This window comes from Pavona decussata, unplaced genomic scaffold (genome assembly GCF_977016875.1).
Source record: "Pavona decussata unplaced genomic scaffold, jaPavDecu1.1 SCAFFOLD_96, whole genome shotgun sequence".
Lineage (NCBI taxonomy): Eukaryota > Metazoa > Cnidaria > Anthozoa > Scleractinia > Agariciidae > Pavona > Pavona decussata.
In genome coordinates, this window is record NW_028145513.1 from 902,008 (window position 1) to 920,902 (window position 18,895).

General features: G+C 38.4%; 2 protein-coding genes across 7 annotated transcripts in view; one reads left to right on the forward strand and one right to left on the reverse strand.

Moving 5' to 3' along the window:
• LOC146472833 (adrenocorticotropic hormone receptor-like) overlaps positions 1–18,895 on the forward strand; it is a 59,833-nt gene that overhangs the window by 2,206 nt on the left and 38,732 nt on the right. For 5 of the 6 annotated variants that reach the window (XR_014866502.1, XM_085119072.1, XM_085119075.1 and 2 more), the window contains exon 2: positions 714–776. Coding sequence is in view for 4 of the 6 variants with exons in the window: in XM_085119075.1 (XP_084975201.1) it covers positions 714–776 (63 nt within the window). In the remaining 2 variants the exon portion in view is untranslated. Of the gene's footprint in view, positions 1–713; positions 777–4,332; positions 6,901–18,895 lie in introns of those variants that run through there. The other variant, XM_085119069.1, reaches the window with a different exon arrangement.
• Positions 7,557–10,969, reverse strand: LOC146472834 (melanocortin receptor 4-like). Its single transcript, XM_085119172.1, has one exon. It carries the CDS (start codon positions 9,390–9,392, stop codon positions 8,373–8,375), a length of 1,020 nt encoding a protein of 339 aa, XP_084975298.1. The 5' UTR covers positions 9,393–10,969; the 3' UTR covers positions 7,557–8,372.

An 18,895-nucleotide genomic window follows, 5' to 3' on the forward strand; every position in this document is an offset into this window, starting at 1 on the left:
ACGCAGCCGAGTTTTTTTAACGACTTCGATGTGTTTGGATATCTCATGAAACACACTTTCGAGTGTTTGATATGGCTTCTCAAATGATCAATAATTCTTGGAGAAATTCAAGGCTAAAGTTGGCAAAATTTTATGGTAATTAGGATCACATATCCAAACCACGGTCATGGTAGTGATTTTCTTTGTTTTCTCTTGATAAATTATTAATGAGTTTGAGAACAGCTGATAAAACACTCCTCATTAGTATGCGGTGTTTTTCTCGTATGCTAATTTCCAACGTTCACAAAAGCATAATTGTTATTAACTCTATTGACACACGCTTTTCCAGGAATGTTTTTGAAGCCGTTCAAAAAACTCAAGGCAAAAACTCACAAACCCGATTAAACACTCCGGCTCGTTTTTTAAACATTACATGAAACACTCTTTTGAGTGTTTGATATAGCTTCTCAAATATTAACAATTCTTGGAGAAAATTAAAGCAAAAGTTCACCAAATTTTATGATAATTGAAGTCACATTTCCAAACCTCCTTCACGGTAGTGATTTCTTTTGTTTACTGTTGAGAGTTTGAGAACCAAAGATGAACACCAGCACCATCCAGCGCTAACAGTGAAATCAAACGCAAAAATACGCCCTTATGCCGGCAAGCATATTCAGATACAATAACTAAATGAAAAACAATCAAGGTAAGGAATTCTGTTGTTTACTCTGCAGTTGAACATCTTACCCTTCCTGGACCGGTGCAGCCACCAACAGCGAGCATGGAATTTAAGCGAGGTAAGGATTAAGATTTAAACAAATTTTTACGCATGCGCAATACAGGAGGGTATCAAACTTGTAAGAATATAACGCGTGTCATCCATGTCACAATTTGCATTGCAGTTTTCTTCTGAGTGGTAGAAAACCTAGAATTACTTTTAGACATAGCAAGTTACATGACGTTTTTTTGGCTGACGATCACAGAATATTCAAAAACCAAATATTAAAACCAAGTCTGTCATCAAATACGTTTGCCAAAAACTCTAAAAATGCTCTAGGAATACTAAAACAAGATTGAATATTTATTACAGCAGGAAGATTTTTATCTTTGGACAAAAGTCACAAAATGCTCTTGTTTTTGTCCCATAATTAGGTGCTACAATATTTAAATTGTCTTTGCCAAGTGTACTGTGATAAGTTAATTCTTTTTAACAACTTAATTAAAAATATATAACATAGTATAAAAAGACTGGACCTGTATGAAAAATAACGTGTAAATAGTTATGAATGAATCAACACCGACTCTAAATCGAGCCGAGTTAATTCTGTTGCCAAATATAATGGTTTCTTGTATTGACTCATTCGTCAATGGGCTGTACCAACGGCTTCTAAACAGATTGCGTGAAAATAATTAACATCAGAATATATTAGAACAAATCATTTTTTCGCCGGTGATTTATTCTCTCTCTGTACATTTTAATATCGCCACTTGCAAATACTAGTTCAAAGTGACTTCACATTTATGAAAGGAACTCTTAACCACATGCACATCGGGCTTTTATTTGTCTTCTGTTCCCCCCCCCCCCCCGGCCCCTTCCCCCCCTCCGAAACTTCTCAAGCATAAAAGCTATGGCAGTGAGACTTGAAGGATAGATAGCACGTCCAAAGATGTTTGTACTGTCGTCAACAACGGGAAGTAATGGCGTCGTATGATGTAATAATTACGTCTTGATTGCCAGACGGTGGCCATCTTGGATCCGCCATCTTGGATTCCTGGATTTCCTAAAAACTTCCTGAAAAAGACGAAATTAAACAACAAGTAATCAAAACCAATAAAGGAACGCTAATACGAGCTACAACTACAAAAGTTACGGTAAAAAAGTCATTTTTTTCCTTTAGAAAAAGACCCCACAGTTTCTAAAACACTGCCAGTCAAAAATTGGTTGCCATGGTTAAAAACAAGGCCAACGATCACTTACCGACCACATCAAATTTTTTCCAGGAATGTCAGGGTGTTTGCTGGAAAATTAAAAACGTTGTTCAGGTTCGAAGTCGCCATGGGCAGAATGCCCCACCTCCCCCCCCCCTCCCTTCCCCCTTCCGTTCTATGTAGCTTTAAATGTATATTCAGTGGCGCTTGCTTTACATTTTGATGCCAATTTTTCCGATACATCTGGTGGAATTTTGCTCATGGCGTCTCTATCTCTGCCATCGCGTGTAACTAAGAATTCGAGATGATTTGATATTATGCTGATGATAAGTAGAAGAAAATATGAAAAGTCGTAAGTCGGTACAGACGTCATTATGTTCATGTATTGTCGGCATATTCAAGCTAAGAAAGAAAGACGACTGAGTGAGGTACTACGAAATGAAAGGCAAGGTTTTTCCCTCAGTTTTGTTATCATCTTATTACTCGTGCCGGTACGACAACCAATCAAGGGTTCGGCTCTGATTTTTCTTCCTTTTTCTTTTATTCGTTTTCGCGTACCTTTTGTGCAAGGGTACGAGTTGATGCACGCTTTGCACTGCGTAATTTCTTCATTGTTTTGCGGCCGGGAGAAACGATACATTTAAGGTTCCTATCGATCAAGCGTTAGTGCTGTTTTACGTAAGTGTTTGCCCTCGGTTCACGTACATAACGGGAGGCATGAACTTTGTCCTTATGTATTGGACTTGAACGGTGAAGCGAATTAGAAATACGAGCGGGAGACACTGCCTTTCACTGCTTGGTATAAGTTTTTCGCTGAAGTATAAACGCTTTGTGACCAGTTCTGCCAAGGAAGAAACATTTCCTACTTATCACCACAGAAAGTGTCAAATTTAAGCTTATAAAATCTAAGCCTATTCGATCGGACTTAAAATGAAAAGAAACATACACACATCATAATATTTCACTGCATTTAGTACCGTCAGTTAATAACACATTTTCACTTCAACAATGCAAGTGAGCAAAGCACTATTACATGCATTGCTGAAAGCTTTTCGGTTTCATGGATGCATTTTGAAAACTCTGTGGAGGAAAATTGTTTAAAGAAGAATCAAAATACGGATAAAAATGTCTGAAGCACTAACTTAAATTGAATAAATTTGCATATTACCAAAATAAAATAGCGATAATTTTAAATTAGAACCACTCCTGCCTTGGACATGTTTTTGTCTCAAACTGCCTGTTGACCCTTGGGGTCTTTTACCCTTACTCATTTCCCGGTTTTGTCCTCTTAGGCGAGAGGTAAAGGCGACTATTCTTGTTTCACCTTCGTGGAGTTTTTTTTTTTTTTCAGACTTTTAGATCGATGACATATATGCTTCCTTGCATGTGAGCAAAACAGATAGGCTTAAAGTAAAAAATAACTAAAATAAATCATTAAACTGTCACGCGAAATCATCCCGCCGACAACAAACTTTCTTATTTTAGTATTTTTAGTGATTCTAAAGAAAGTCGAAATGCATTTTTAGACAACTGGGAAATGCCCTATTAGACGGCTCGCTTCCGATTTCTTTCGACTATAATATGTTCTTAAAATTGGGAATTTGCCTCTTGCCCGCTATCAGTCAAAAGAAACCACTAGCTTGCGATCTATATTTGTCGTTATGACATATAGTGCTAGTGGAAGTCCTTCGTTCATAAGGCCAAATTTCCCGGGGCTAATTCTAAGTTTAAAGTGTACATAATTTCATTAATCCTCTATAAGAAGTGCGAAGTAAAAAGTTGCTAACGAGTACAAATCTTAGACAGCTCGTGTCCCTGAAAGGCAACAGCAACAAACATTTATTATTAAAACAATTTCGAATATCAAGAATCTTTTTTTACTTTTCTTTTTCAATTTATCTACACCGCATCATGGCAAGCAGTCCAAATGAAAAACGTCCATCTAATGGCTGTTTGTCACGGTTGGTGCTTGACAGTGAAAGTAAAATCTGACACACAGTGTTATTATTTCTCGAGTTAATTGAAAGAAATATAAATCAATTTTATTGATAGGATCTCGCTCTCTTCGTCTTTGAAAAGATGTTTTCGTTGTCTATGTTCTTGATTTGCATAGATATGAGTTCGCTCCAATTATAACTGATTTAGCCGAATAATAACCGAAAGGGGAGGTAAAAACAAAATTTTGCGTTATCTAAACAACTACAGTCAGCAAAACATGAATTTATGCGAATTAGATTGACTCAGTAATTTTTTAAAAACAATGAATCTGTCAGATTCAGATGTGATGCAATTCTTTCATATTTAAATAACTATAGTACAATCATGACTCAGAAAACGACATTTACATTTGATTTTAGTTTCATTAATTTCAGCTGTCAAATATAACCTCCAGAATTACGAATAAGCGACTTTTTTACTGAATAGGAACTGAGCAATCCTGAAATGGTCTGCATCTTTGAAGGAAATGGCAGTACACACCAGAGAAAAATACACGCATGAAGTAAACAACCTTGTAAACTTGCTTTTCGATTTGAAAGTCGCCAAGGAATAAGACTTAGGGGTAAGAAACTTAAGGAAGGGCTGTTACTTGGAAAAACTGCTCAGAATAGTGGCTCAGCAGACAACATGGCCGCCTTGTTCGGTCACATGGATTACTGGAATGTTTCGGGAAAAATGCTTTCGGACGAACTCAAAAATAGTATGCCAAGCGAAACTCCACGGCTGGCAACAATTTTTAGCATCTGCTACTTAGTTCTGTCAATAACAGCCGTAGCGGGAAATGCATTTGTTATTGCAGCAATGTGGAAAGATCCATTAAAGATACTGAGATCTTCACCTACAAACTTTATTCTGCTCTCATTGGCCGTGGCCGATTCGTTGGTTGGATTGGTTCTTATTCCCGGGGCAGGCGTTTGGTATCTGCGCCTTGCGATGAATGAAAACCCGTGGAACTCCCTCGTTCCAATTATGTTATGTAGCGGTTTCCTCTTGGTTGTGTCTATTGGTCACTTGTTGTTGTTTGCCATCGACAGGTATTTTGCATTGACAAAGCCCTTAGAACACCGTGCAAGAGTTAGCAAAGGACGAGTAGCAATCGCCTCTTTATCTATATGGGCAATATGTATCGGTTATGGCATCCTTTCAAGTTTACTACGTCAACATCTTCTCGTGTTGTGGTTTATTTATGTCCTGGTAATCTTCTTCTGTTCGAACTTTATTTCTTGTTTGTACCTTGTAACACTGAAATATCTTTGCAAGAGTCATAAGGCTCGAATCATGAGAGAAAATTCTCAGCACATACAGGCAGTTTTACTCTATCAAAGGGAGAAGAAAGTGTTCATGGTGATTGCCTCGGCTTTTTTGGTATTTTACGTCTGCTGTCTTCCTTGGCTCATTAACCAGTTTTTATTCTTTTTCTGTCGGGCCTGTCATGTAAAGTATAGTACAGCGATGATCTGTTATCATGCAGGAACAATTCTTATTTTTGCAAATTCTGCTTTGAATCCCTTATTATACTCCTGGAGGTTTTCAAAATTTCGAGCCACATTTAAGTACTTTTTGGCGAAATACTGTTGCCAAAAGGTCCGACGAAGAATACGGTCAACCGACGTCAGTGAAGGAAGGGACACCTACAACACAAGGCTATGACAAGATTGGAGATTATCATATGAGTTGACAGACAACGTTTTGTTCTACTCGAAGGGAAAATCTTAAGGGTAGTGTAATTGCATAGAACGTAGCCTGTTATTATATAACAGTTAATATGCGGCCTTAAGTATTAGTATAAGTATTAGTAAACTGTGTTGGCTTTGTCTCGAACGTGGGGCTAACTGGATAACGTTAACTTTCTTTAGCCCGTTTTATCATCTAGCCCCAGTTCAAAGAGCGGATCGCTTAAGCTTTATCCAGTAGTCAAATCAGTATCCAGTGGGTAAAATGTAATACCTGGAGTACATGTCATCTTCTGGATAGTTACTTATCCACTGGTTAAAGTGAATAACTGGGGCCTGAAGTACATGTGCTAAATTTGGTAGACCAACCTGACGGTCTCTTGATTTGTCTTGAAAAACACAAGATCGACCACGAATGCACAAATGTCGGTTTGACTTCTGTAACCTAAAGAGCATGCCGTAGGTTGTCACGCGTTGCTTATGTTATTTCAATCTCAGCGCCTCCTTTTCTGCAGATGCCGGAATACCACGGCAGAGGAGGAAGAGCTGTGAAAACATGACTACTTTCTTACTCTCATCTAAAGGTTGCTGATAAACTCGGTTCCGACAGGAAAGCATCCTAAAACTGCTTCAATTTGACGTAAAATGCGAGGAGTAACGTTATCATTCCTAGTATTCGTTTCTTGATTTGAGTGCTTGTTCGAGGTTTGAAAAGAAAAAAAAAATAGAAAATACGAGATGGCGGCCCCAATGATATAGCCCATTCAATATTTACGGCGTAATTCAGTTTCAACGTAATAAACGCAACTTTCATACTCCCGCAGTTAGGGAGGACGGCTTGGAGTTAATATTCCCTCTCCCCAGTCACTACTTGGTGTATATAGGGTAGAAGCTATGGCGGTGAGGGTTGCGCAACTCAGCTAGGAAATTACGTCATGATATCAGGGAGCGGCCATCGTTGGTTCTCTGACTTAGATTTCTATATTCTCCTCAAAACTTCAAAATTCCGCCAAGTTAGCCTGAAAAATCATCCAAACCAGTAATATAACACTATGCTTTTGCAACAGCTTAAAACAGCACCCAAATAGATGTCCTTCAGAGGACATCTATTTAATTTTTGAGGCTCTCATTCAGAGACGCGTGGGTTTACTATGCAATGTGACTAACTCAGTCTACAGAAAGAGTTATTGCTGGCCTTTCGGTAGATATGGTGACGAGGAAAGAATTACTCTGTGTTTTTCTCAGTGATGTTAATGTAACATCTCGTGAAGTAGTCCGTGGCGGACCTGTTAATGAGAATGGCGGCTTTGAAATCCGGATTTAAGCCCCCTCTGCCCACTTACTAAAATTGTAACAGGGCGGTGCCAATTTTTTAAATTGAAATTTTGCTCTAATTATGGTTTGATCATGACAGAACTTGTAAAAAATAAAAAAATCTGCTTTAGTAGTCACTACTTTTTTCGCTCTTATAAGTATATTCTAGTGAGATTCTATCCGCTGTTAAAGTTTCAGATGATTTTACGGCAAGGATTTGAAGAAAACCCGAATAATACTGACAAATGCGTGTAGTTGAATGGGCAGACGCCTATCAAGTCGCCACTGCTATCGGGGATAGCCCATGAAGACACCCTACATCGACCGGCTAAACTTACTTAAGAGCTTCACAGATAATCAGCAATCCATTGTTCCTATCATATAAAAAATGAAATGTTTCTGAAGCCATCAAAAAAGTGTTTTAAGACTAGGGCCATTGGGCTTTGCTTCGTGTTCTTTAAGCAGCTGAAATTCTACTCTTCATTTAAAACAATAATTTGTGGCCCCCAATAATTAGAAATGTTATCAGGTCATCAGCAAAAACATCGATTCACTATGAATAGGGTTGTTGTATGTTTGTTATGTTTGTTATAAACGTTTCGAATTCCCCCCCCCCCCCCCCTTCCCCGCCCTGCCCCTTAAAACTGTGTAATGTGCAATCTCAATGTCAGGAATAAAAATAAGTTCTGCCTTTCCATTTAATTTCGGCTTCTTTTTACGATGATCAATAAACTGGTTTGTGTCTTCTGTACTAATACAACAGCCTAGTATTCGTACGTTTTAATTATCCGTCACCAGAAAAACAAACACTGCAAGAACAAATACTTTAATATATTCATTCCTCGTTGAATCCAATTTTTATTAATTAAAATGAGGTTGAAAGACTTGTTTACATCATTAAAGGAAGATGGATGACTCCATCTTATAACTGAATCACCTGCTGCACATTTAGCCAAACAAACACTGCAAGAACAAATACTTTAATGTATTCACACCCTGTCGAATCAAATTTTTGCTTATTAAAATTATGTTGAAAGACTTGTTGTTTACTTCATTAAGAGAAGATGGATAACTCCATCTTATCACTGAAACACCTTCTGCACATTTTGCCAAACGGCTAAAAAAAATTATTGGGGAATTTACATGAACGGTATTATTACCAACTTTGGACCGATGCAAAGTTGGCTTGAAACCCCAAGTTTTGAAAGTCGTTTAATACATTGGGGTGTTTATTTCAGGTTTATTTTTCTTTTTGAGTGTCTGTCTCAAGGACGGGGCGAACGTCTCCATTAGTTCCTAAATTATAGATAGGACAGCATTTCAGCTTAGTCTCACATACGCATTGCATGTCCGTGAACAGTCTCCAGATGATCAAATGGGCTATATATAAAAAGTTAGTTACGTGTTTCATACACGCAGGTATCCTCTGCCGCCGACCGAACAGGCAAGCCTAGCGGAAAGAAGAATTTTGGAAAATTGTCACAGCTTTGTGTCGAGTGTTTGTCTTTCGTTGGCAATGTTGATTGTTTCACTTCTTCGTGGAAACTTTTGGCAACAGTACTTCCTCCAAATGTACTTGAAAGTAGCTTGAAATCTTGAAAACCTCCACGCGTACAACAACGGATTCAGAGCGGAGTTAACAAGTAGGAGGAGCACTGCCATATGATAGCAAATCGTCAACGCTCTATAACTTACATGACAAGCCTGGCAGAAAAGGAAAATTAACTGGCCTACTATCCACGGGACAAAACAAAAATAAAATGCTAACACGACTGATAAAATCACCACAAACACTTTTTTCTCTCTTTGACAAAGCAAAAATTGGTTAGACTGAGAATTGTTTTCGTTAATTCCAGTCTTACAATGCTTATGTAGGTTTCTTAGCGTTACAACGTACACAAAAGTACTACCCTCTGAAGAAAGCCAAATCATCAGGACTAGGATAAACCATAGCACGACAGCCCTTCCACGTAGTGTGACTGAAAGGACACCGTAACAAAACCAAACCAACCATATCGCGAGGGAGCCGATTGCTACTCGTCTTCTAGTAACTATCGCCCGGTACTGTAAGGGCTTTGCCAATGCAAAATACCTGTCGATGGTTAACAACAAAACATGATAAACGGAGACAATCAGAAACAAATGGCTAAATAGTATGACTACAAAGAGAGAGTTCCATGCGTGCGTTTTTGTTGCAAGGCGGAGATACAAAAGGGTAGCTGATGGGGCGAAAACCAGACCAACAAACAAATCGGCGCTTGCCATTTCTAGGAGTATGAAGTTTGTTGGAGAAGATCTCAGTGTCTTCAGTGGATCTTTCCAGACTGCGAAAATGACAAATGCGTTTTCCACTACAGTTATTATCGACAAGAATGAGCAGCAGATGGTCATTACTATCGCCTCACCGGTGGATATGGTTCGCATAGCTTCCCTCCACTTGTCGCTTATCATTGCCACAGAAGCATTCCAGAATCCCATGTGTCCGAACAGTGCTGCCATGTTATTTTCTCTCGTTGCGGATGGTTGACCGTTCACTTTGATGAAAGATTTAGGATTTCAAACTTTTGAGCCGTCGTCGGATGGTGAAACAGGATGTTGTAATTTTCATACAACACATTCATATTCTACAGCTTGCCGCTGGCTCGAAAAAGATCACTTAAAATGCCCTCCAAATTTCCTGATCTTTAGTTAGGTCCTAAAATTGAGGCTAAATATTGTCAACTCTCTTTAGGAAATTTTTGTATTTAAGATTCTTAGGAAACACCTCTCAGAATCTAATTTTAATATGTTCATGTGCTTTTGACTTTTCTTCTGTCAGAAGCAATTGTTTCCTCTTCCCATTTTCGATAATAACACTAAGTAGGGAGTAAGATGAAAACTCATATATCTATGCAAATAACCGTGAACATTTCTTTTAAATTTCGTCAACATCCGTTGAAAACCTTTGTCTAAAATGTAAACTGAGTACGATCCTCATAATAATACATTTTGAAATTTACAATCATATCTGATGGTAGGTGTTCATAAAAGTACAGATCCACCTGCATGCATTCTTTAAAACGGCCTCCTCAAATTATGCCTCGGTTAGATTACGGCGAGAATAATTTTTTTGTCATTCAAAAACTCAAAATCAGCAATATAAAATACAAGGTCAGGCAGTCTTTTTTTCTTCCCCTGTCTCTCCCCTTTCCTTTTCTCTTTGTTTTTCTGTTATTGTGAGCGTCGTTGCACCATAAAAGTGCAAAAATTTTAATCGAGTTGCTATTGTATTTGCTGACAATAGGCTGCGCCCACACACAGCTTGAGAAACGAACCAACCTTGGGCGCAATCCATTTAGCCCGAATTTACGGTTCAACTCGGTTAAAATCCACGTAGAACACGTGGATATTTTCAAATGGACCACCTTCAGAGGTAGTTCACTTTTTTCCGTTCAACCGGGTAGGGACGAAAATTATCGACAGTTTCATTTGCACAAATTTCCATTTCCATTTGGTTATCTTCGTGCACCGTTATAGACGTTAGCTTTTTACCTATAAATGAAATTGCAAGTTTGTAACCGAGCACTAGTTTTTTCTTTTCGATAGTAAAAAGTCCTTTCCATTTGGAACGGAACGTTTCCCGAATCACAAACCGAAATGTTTGGCTAAATCAGTGGAAAGCGCCCCTGATGCTCACTTCATTTCACGGATTTCAAAACGTAACTTTCCTCTTAAATGACACAATATTTTCCCTGTAAAAGCATTTGTTTGCTCAGTATGTAACGCGAAATTCTGCAGGTGAAATAAATTCTAGCTCTTTTGCAAGGTTTTTTTGTGTTGTCTTTGCTGTGAGAAGACAGTTGTAAACCTTGAACACCCATGTCACAGCAAACGCGAGACTGCTACAAAAGTAGAAATGCGGCGGTTTCTTACTGAAACTGCTCGCTACATTTCGCGAAATTTGTTAGGATTTTTTTTTAGAACAGAAGTAAATGACCTGTGAATGACCTATCGCAAAATATGACAATTCTGCGGTGGAAATTTTAAATGATCTAAAGTTTAACGTCGTAAAAACTAAACAAAGGCTATCTTAACGTTCTGTTTAAATTTTGTCCGTAAACTTACAGTATGTAAGCAAGCTAACGACTCAATTTTTGGCAAAAGGACAAAATCCACCCATGTTACTATGGCAATGACGCACACTTCAACCAAACTAACAACATGTTAAAGTCGGTACCCTTAACTCGACTGTTGCCAATTTTGGGTGCCCAGGTTTGAAAATAGTGGAAAATAAGGCATTCTCGTACGGCCTTATGCGCCTTCTTTCGAAGAGATCGATGATAATGAAGGTATTTCCCGAGACATAATTCTTGTGTTTAAACATTTCTGATCTGTAAGACCTTAATTAACTCATAGGGTCAGGAAACTATTAAAAATGGTGTAAACTGGCTGTATGTGACAAACTTTAGAGTGCGTATAGTACGTTTCAAGATGTTTCCTATGAGGCCCGTGACATTAACTGATGACCTCGAATGATGTGGAAATTACGTCACGATTGAAAAGCAGCCAGCTTGAATCCGTGATCTTGTATTTGGCAACCAAGGCATTGGGTGACATTTGCCTCCACACTTTCACTCGTCCCCAGGCCCCCTTAACTCAAAGCTAACACGTAATTTTTTGGAGTGAAAATCAAAATTTCACGCATCTATGAGTTGCTTACCGCAATAGGATTCTGCTAATGTGATTTTAAACGTTAAGATATTTTAGACAATTAAAAAAGAAGTCCCGTCATTTTCACCTTGAATTCTCAAATCTTTCAGTTAATAACTAGTTCGTGAAGAAAAAACAAAGGAAATTATTACCGAGAAGGAGATTTGGAAATGTTATCTTAATTATCATAGCACTTGGTGCAAGTTTGCTTTGAATTTTCCCCAAGAATTATTAATGGTGTGAGAAAGGAAGAGTGAAGTTGGTTGAAAAAGTAAAGCCGAGAAGAATGAAGTTTGTTAAAAAATTGCACGAACAAAACCTCGTTTTCTCAACCCACTTCTGAGTTTTTGGAAATCAGATAAAGCACTTCCTCGTGTTAGTATATTATGTGACTAGTTACCGCGTGGTCATAGCTTTTAGCGGTGTAACTCACTTTAATAGGCGCAATGTCAACACCCGCACTCGGTTTTGGAAAGAGTGGAATTAGTGAACATTTTGGAAGTAAATTGGCTTAGATTAAATATTTTGTCACTGATCCAAAGTATCCATGCTTCAACTGTGCCCATTTTGGCTTCCAAAATTTATTGTGCTGAAGATGCCATGGAAAACGATCAAGAAAATAGGGACGCAAAAGTAAATCTATAGCCTAAGGGATTCGCATTGTCCATTGAATGTCAGCAAATAAAGTAAACATTAAGATTTCGCCAATTTTCAAGTACAAAAAGCAAAGCATAATTTTGGCATCACGTTTTCCTTTGCTAAAATTTTGTTTTGTTTATTTTACTGATTTTCCATTTTAATGACTATAAGCTACAAGATAGCCAAATGTCTCGCCTGTGAGGTCAATTTTGAGCATGTCCCTAAATAGCTCTAAATGGAAGAGAACCAGCAAATTTTAACCATCAAGTAATCAAAATCAATAAAATAACACTAAAATGATGTGAAAATGTAAGGGCCACTACAAGAAAGTTCTTTTTTCATCGATATCAAACAGGCTGTTCTATAACGTTCTTTAAAAGTTAATGTCGTGGTCTTGTGCGACTCTTGTTGTTCTCTCCATATTTTCTTAGTTTAAGTCATGTCTTTGACAGCAACGTTTATGTGCGCAGATCATTGACTGATGGGGGGAAACTCTAAACTGTCTATAGTCTCGTATCATACTGTTCGAGTTCTATATGTTCTTCCTGGATACCTCTCTGGTGAGGTTTGGATAACAAATGCTTGAGAGAGTCTCGGAACCTTGCCAGTCTCCATGAATATAGGAAGGGATTCAGCGCAGAATTGATGTAAACGAAGATTGATGAAAACCAGAGCCCTTTCATAAGAGCTTCAAGGCTCCAACGACATAACATACAAAAATACAAGACTGAGTCAATTATAAACCAAGGAGTAAAGCAAAGGAAGAATACACACACTATTAAAGCTATGGACTTAAAGAGACGCTTCTCTCTTTGGTAAAAATGTTGGATTTGAATGGACGACATATTGCTCTTTTTTCTGGTGGGATTACTATGAAAGCGACAAAGAATTACAACGTTTACGCAGATAATTATAGTAACGGCTATAAGAACTTGGCCCGTGTAAATTATGCCGTATCAAGAAATGGTCCATTGTAGTGAGTCAAATTCGTCTTCACAAGTCCAAACAAAAGCCTTTTGTTGTTTATTGCGCTTAGGGAATTGTTCCGAGACTCGGCGAAGATGAATTTCAAATCGTCACAAAATTGTCGGCGTGTCAAATTAGCGACACTAGGGGAGAGGGGTTTGGAAAGTGGCGGAAGGTTTACTATTATTGTTATTGACCCCAAGCAAGAGACCTGGAAATGCTAAATTATTTTATACGATTTTGGATCAGTTGATAATAGCGCGCAGCACAACGCCGCAAAACAGTGAAGCTTTTATCGATGGTTTCACTTCAGGTCAAGAGTTGTGAATTTCAAAACTAACTTGTTACTCGTAAAAAAAAAAGGAAAGGAAAGAAAAGGCTTCGTTAATGAACTTTGGATTGGAAAAATCGCCCGATTAGACCGTTTGATTGAAAAGGATCAATGTGGTGAGGTCGTTGTCATTGAGTCTTAAAACAAAAGCATCGGTTGTTAGTGCGGCTCGTAAAGAAGAGGTGTTAGCTTAAAACTATCACGCTTTCACTCGCGACGCGACGCTTTCGCCAAATATGCAAATTTCGAACTCGTGCAGTCATCGGCTATTTTTTAATTTCCCTCGTGAATTTCGCTATTGTAATAACAGCGAGTTTGAATTTCCCTCCTGAATTAATAAGCCTTTGTTTGGCACTAAAGCTATTGTTTCAAAATCTCCTTTTATGGCCGTATTTGCGACGCTAAACAAAGACCATTGTCTTTGAATTTGATCAGCTTTTCTTGATACGCTAAAAATAATGAAGAGATCCAATAGTGCCGCGTGCAAAACTCCCAAAACCAACGCGTAGCCCCAAATTAAGATGGTTGCTATCGAAACACGTTTGTTGGTGACCTTCACTCGATACTGAAGAGGTGCAAACAGTGCGAAAAGTCTATCAAGTGTCAATAAAAGCACATGACCAACTGATACGCTGGATAATACAGCATTTATCGCGAGAGGCACACTCACGGAGAAAGTTGGTTGATCTCCCACGCCTATAAGCAGCGACCAATCGGCGAGTAAAGGACACAAGATTGAACCAACCAAGACATCAGCAATGGCCATCGAGAATAGAATGCGGCTGGAAGTGAAGGAGCGAAGTGTCCTCAAAGGGTCTTTCCAAATAACGATGATAATTAACACATTTCCTATCACAATAAGAGGTGCTAGGGTCACCAACGATATTCCGACCACTAATGCTAACGGCCTTTTCTTTTCCATGGAATTCCAGAATTCGTGATCATGACCGTCAAAAAAACTGGCGTTTTCTTGGTCCATTTCTTAGTGTTCGACAGTTTATCAAAGGGATGTGCTCTTTCTGGAGGCCTTCAGTTAATTACTATGTATCTCGGTGTTGCTTAATTGCAAAGTGAGGAGAAATTTTCTTTGACGCATACATCAATCTTTTTGGTGGTGTGAGAAATGGACAACTGTAGATTGCAAATTTAGGTGCAAATTAGATGTCCGTCTCTCAAATGCAAATAGTAACCGCAGAGTCATCACAAGCAATGGAGACCAAAATATTAATAACAAGATAAACGATGGTCTAAGACCTATTTATAAACTATAAGGTTCTCTTATGTCGGGATCTCGAACTTTTATGTAATATGTTAAGTCCTTCTATATAGCGTATCTCTTAGAAAAGTCCATAACTCCTGCCTCTAAGGGAACTTGCGTGCTGGTCACTGTCTAATAAGCGTTATCGCTTTAATGGATGGGAATCTTTAAGCATGACTCACTGAGATCCGACTGCCTTTAAAAATTAAAGCCGACTTCCTAAATTTTCTTTAAAAGTAGTAGAAAGAGCGGGTTAAGGGGAAAAGTGGTTGTTCGACTCCAAAACCTCATGATATTGGTGGTTGGGAAAATTATAGCTAGCAACCAGGCTCGCTGGGGAAATTGAGAACGCAATTAAGGAACTCTTCTAATGTTTTGTAGGGTAAATATTCTGCTTTCAGTTAAAAATTACTCTTTTCAGAAATGTTAGTTAGTTTCCTCAGCTGCTTACTCTGTCGGATGTTTTTTGTATGCGATTGGCTTATTCCGCATGTTTACTGAACATGCACGTATAATAAAACCGAATATTTGAACAGCTTTAATGGATAGGTCATGTCCGAGTTGCTGTGAACCTCTGTGAAAGCTTAGTTTTGTTTGCATTTGAATGAAAACTAATTTTCATCATAAAAACTTTTCACTTACTAATTAGCCTCGTTTTCCTCGTTTTTGAGGGTCTAAAGAACTCGGAAATGGCATATTGAAGATGTCCTTAGGCTAATCGAGTTTTGAGGGAGAAGGTGAGTGCGTCTTGAAGGACAAGAATATTCATGATAGGATAAGGCTCGGAAAAGTTGTCGAATTGAGGCGATTGGTCACGTGGCAACGACATGTGACCATGGTCCTGTTATGTAACCTTTTAATGCCAAGTCACACACATGACCTAATTTTATCCACGATAGAATATTTTATTCGTGTTAGTGGCGTGGTCAAGAGACTGGTTTACAAAATCATTTTTCGCCACGTTACTTGATTTTGAGCACTGGAATTGTATTGGGAGATCCCTGGTTCAAGGTCTCGTTTCTGACTAATGGCTCCGCCTTTTATACCAACCTTGTTTCCCACCGCCTTTCCTTTGAAAATCATATCCGGAGGGTCATATGGCAGTCCCAAAGGTTTTGCTCCTGGATCATCTTGACTCCAGGTCGGATTCTCCAAGAATTTCAATTTGATATTTTTATAGGTTACAGTGAGTTTGTGAGGTAGAAAATCGTAAACACCCTTGTGAGACTTAAATTAAAGACGTCGTCTTGTGCGACTAGCAGCAGTGATCTTCGAATTAATTCTGTGTGTAAACAAGACATCAAACTGCAATCGGACCATATAAATTGAACATCCTGACGCCACAGTAGAAGGACAATCACTAAAGCAATATATTACCGTTTGCAAGTTCAAATTCAATAAAATAAAATAAATAAATCACTTCATTTAAGTGTCAATGTATTTAGCGCACAGCACTTATTGGGGACACTTTCCAAAACGAATTGGAATTTAGAAGTGTTGGTTTTGTAGGGGACGGGAAAACGGGAGTACGCGGAGAAAAACCTCTCGGAGCAAGGACGAGAACCAACAACAAACTCAACCCACATATGCCGCCGAGTCCGGGAATCGAACCCCGTCCACATTGGTAGGAGGCGAGTGCTCTCACCTGACTGCGACATCCATGCTCCCCTCAACATCAACGTCGGTCAGAATTTAATGAAATCAACACGGACCAATTTTTGAAAATTGGTAAATTTTGTATTGATGGCGTCTACGACTCTGTGTACCTCCTAGCCCTTTGAAATTCTAGCATACTAATTATTATTCCAAGGTTTCTTTTCCTTCCTGAAAACGCTGTCTACGTATCCTTATGTCAAAGTTTTGAGGTGGTTTATTGCAGCTGTTAGTTAGAACTACAACTTATTTCCTAACTGACGAGATGGCATTTAAGCACTCTCACAACCTTGAATCATGTGTTTGCCTTTCGTCAGTAACATTGACTGCATTTCTCCGCGGTCCGTTTGGACAGCAATATTTTCTCCAAAAATACTTGAAAGTGGCTTGAAATTTGGAAAACCTCCACGCGTATAAAAACGGATTCATAGCAGAATTAAAAAATATAATAAATTCTGCCGCGTGGTTAAAAACCAACCAGGATTTTCTGTGACAAGCCTGCCGGCAGAAGAAGAATAAAAACTGGTTTACCAACCATGGAAGAAAACAAACGTAAAAGGCTAGAATGACCGAGAGAATTACCACGAACACTTTCTTCTCCCTTTCGTAAAGCAAGACCTTGTTGGACTGAGAGTTTTCACTCATAATTCGAGTCTTATGATGTTTGCATAGCTGCCTCAGCGTCACAAAGTACAAAAAACTAAAGCTCTCTGAGGAAAGCCCAACTAGTATGGTGTAAATGAAGAACAACACGAGAAAATATTCTTGCAGTAAGCTTGCCAGGACAGCAAAAGAAAAACAAGAAACCCATATTGATGAAGAGGCGATCGCCACTCGCTTTTTCGTAAATATCAGCCGATATTTGAAGGGCTTTGCCAAAGCATAATACCTGTCGATAGTCAACAGCAAAATGTGGCCAACGGATACAATAAGAAAAAAATGGCTGAATATCAAAACGGGCAAAAGGGACGTCCAGGGGTCTGTTTTCATCGCAAGGCGGAAATAAAACGCGGAGGTACCAGGGGCAAGGACCAATCCAACCATTACATCGGCTATTGCTAGCGATAGGAGAATTACGTTTGTTGGCGAATACCTCAATGTCTTTAATGGATCTGTCCACACTGCGGCAATAACAAACGTGTTTCCCACTACGGCTGCTACTGATAAAAGTAAATAGCAGATACCCATAATTGTCATTTGCGTTACAGATTCTTCCTTCATCAGTTCTTTAAGCTTGCTTACAAGCATTTTTCCGGAAGCATTCCAGTAATCCATGTGACCAAACACGGCGGCCATGTTAGCTGCTATTACAGTATATCTGAGGAGAATAATTCTGGTGATCCGTAGTATAAATCTGTTCCAGCACTCGCCAATTGGTTTCAGATAATAAAACAGCTTATTATGTTTCTCGCATCATCCAAGCAAAATTGTGATGTTATTACGGTACCAGGGTGAACCGACAAGATCACTTTAATTTTTTTCCTGTTCTGAATAGCCAGAATGATGACTTCACTCTCAGAGAAAAGAAGACATCCATATAAGTTCAGGGTTTACCTAGTCTGTTTATTGCTTTTCAAAAGTATTGTTTATACATCCTTTAAGAATAGGTAGAAGAGATAAAGAAACTCATATATATGCAAATGACCAAAGTAGACCACCGTTTAATTTCATATATCTTAAAGCAATGAAACTGATAATATATTATACATATAAATTGTCTTTCAAATGATAAAGCAAATTTTTATTGTTTTTACTTCATACTGGTATTATTATCAAGTGGTACCGCCCAGAGAAACAAGATCACTTGTAATTTTCTCCCAAGACAACCTATTTCAGGATTACTTCTTTCGCAGTGAAAGAGTTGTGTTTGAGCATACCACACCACAGTTGAATATCTTAACAAAAACGTTTCCATTGGTCAGTTGCTCCAACTCATTCCAAATTCTATTGTTTTTTGTGCAGGGTATAGGCCAAAAAACCAAACAAAAACATACAACAAAGAAGTTTATCAGGTTTCATAACCGTTGCCTTAAATTAACTATGGTTTAAGAACGAAACTTTTTTCATGAAGGAAATTTTCGGATTGTTGATTGTGTCAAGGTAGTACTATATTTATTTGAATAATGAATTGCGTCAAATCGAAAAATTTGACAGCCGGATTTATTCTTGAAAAACGAATTAGTCAATTTAATTCTGATGAAGTCGTGTTTTCGGCTGACTGTAACTGTTTGGTAAAACTTATTCTTATATGGGTTTAGGGTAGATCCACGTTAAACCTTGAGTGACCATATAAGGAGTAGTTTGTTCAGGTGCACTGATGGAATACGCAAGCGATCAAGGGATGAAGGGAACAAACAAAATCCACAAAACTTGTATACTGTTAATAATCAAGAATAGAAACTTATGACACTTTTATACCCTTCGTGAAATTGTCAAATAAAATGTCAAAAAATACCTTGGGTTCTT

Excerpts from the sequence above, each read along its gene's own strand:
- LOC146472834 (XM_085119172.1), bottom strand. The coding sequence starts at position 9,392 with ATGGCAGCACTGTTCGGACACATGGGATTCTGGAATGCTTCTGTGGCA.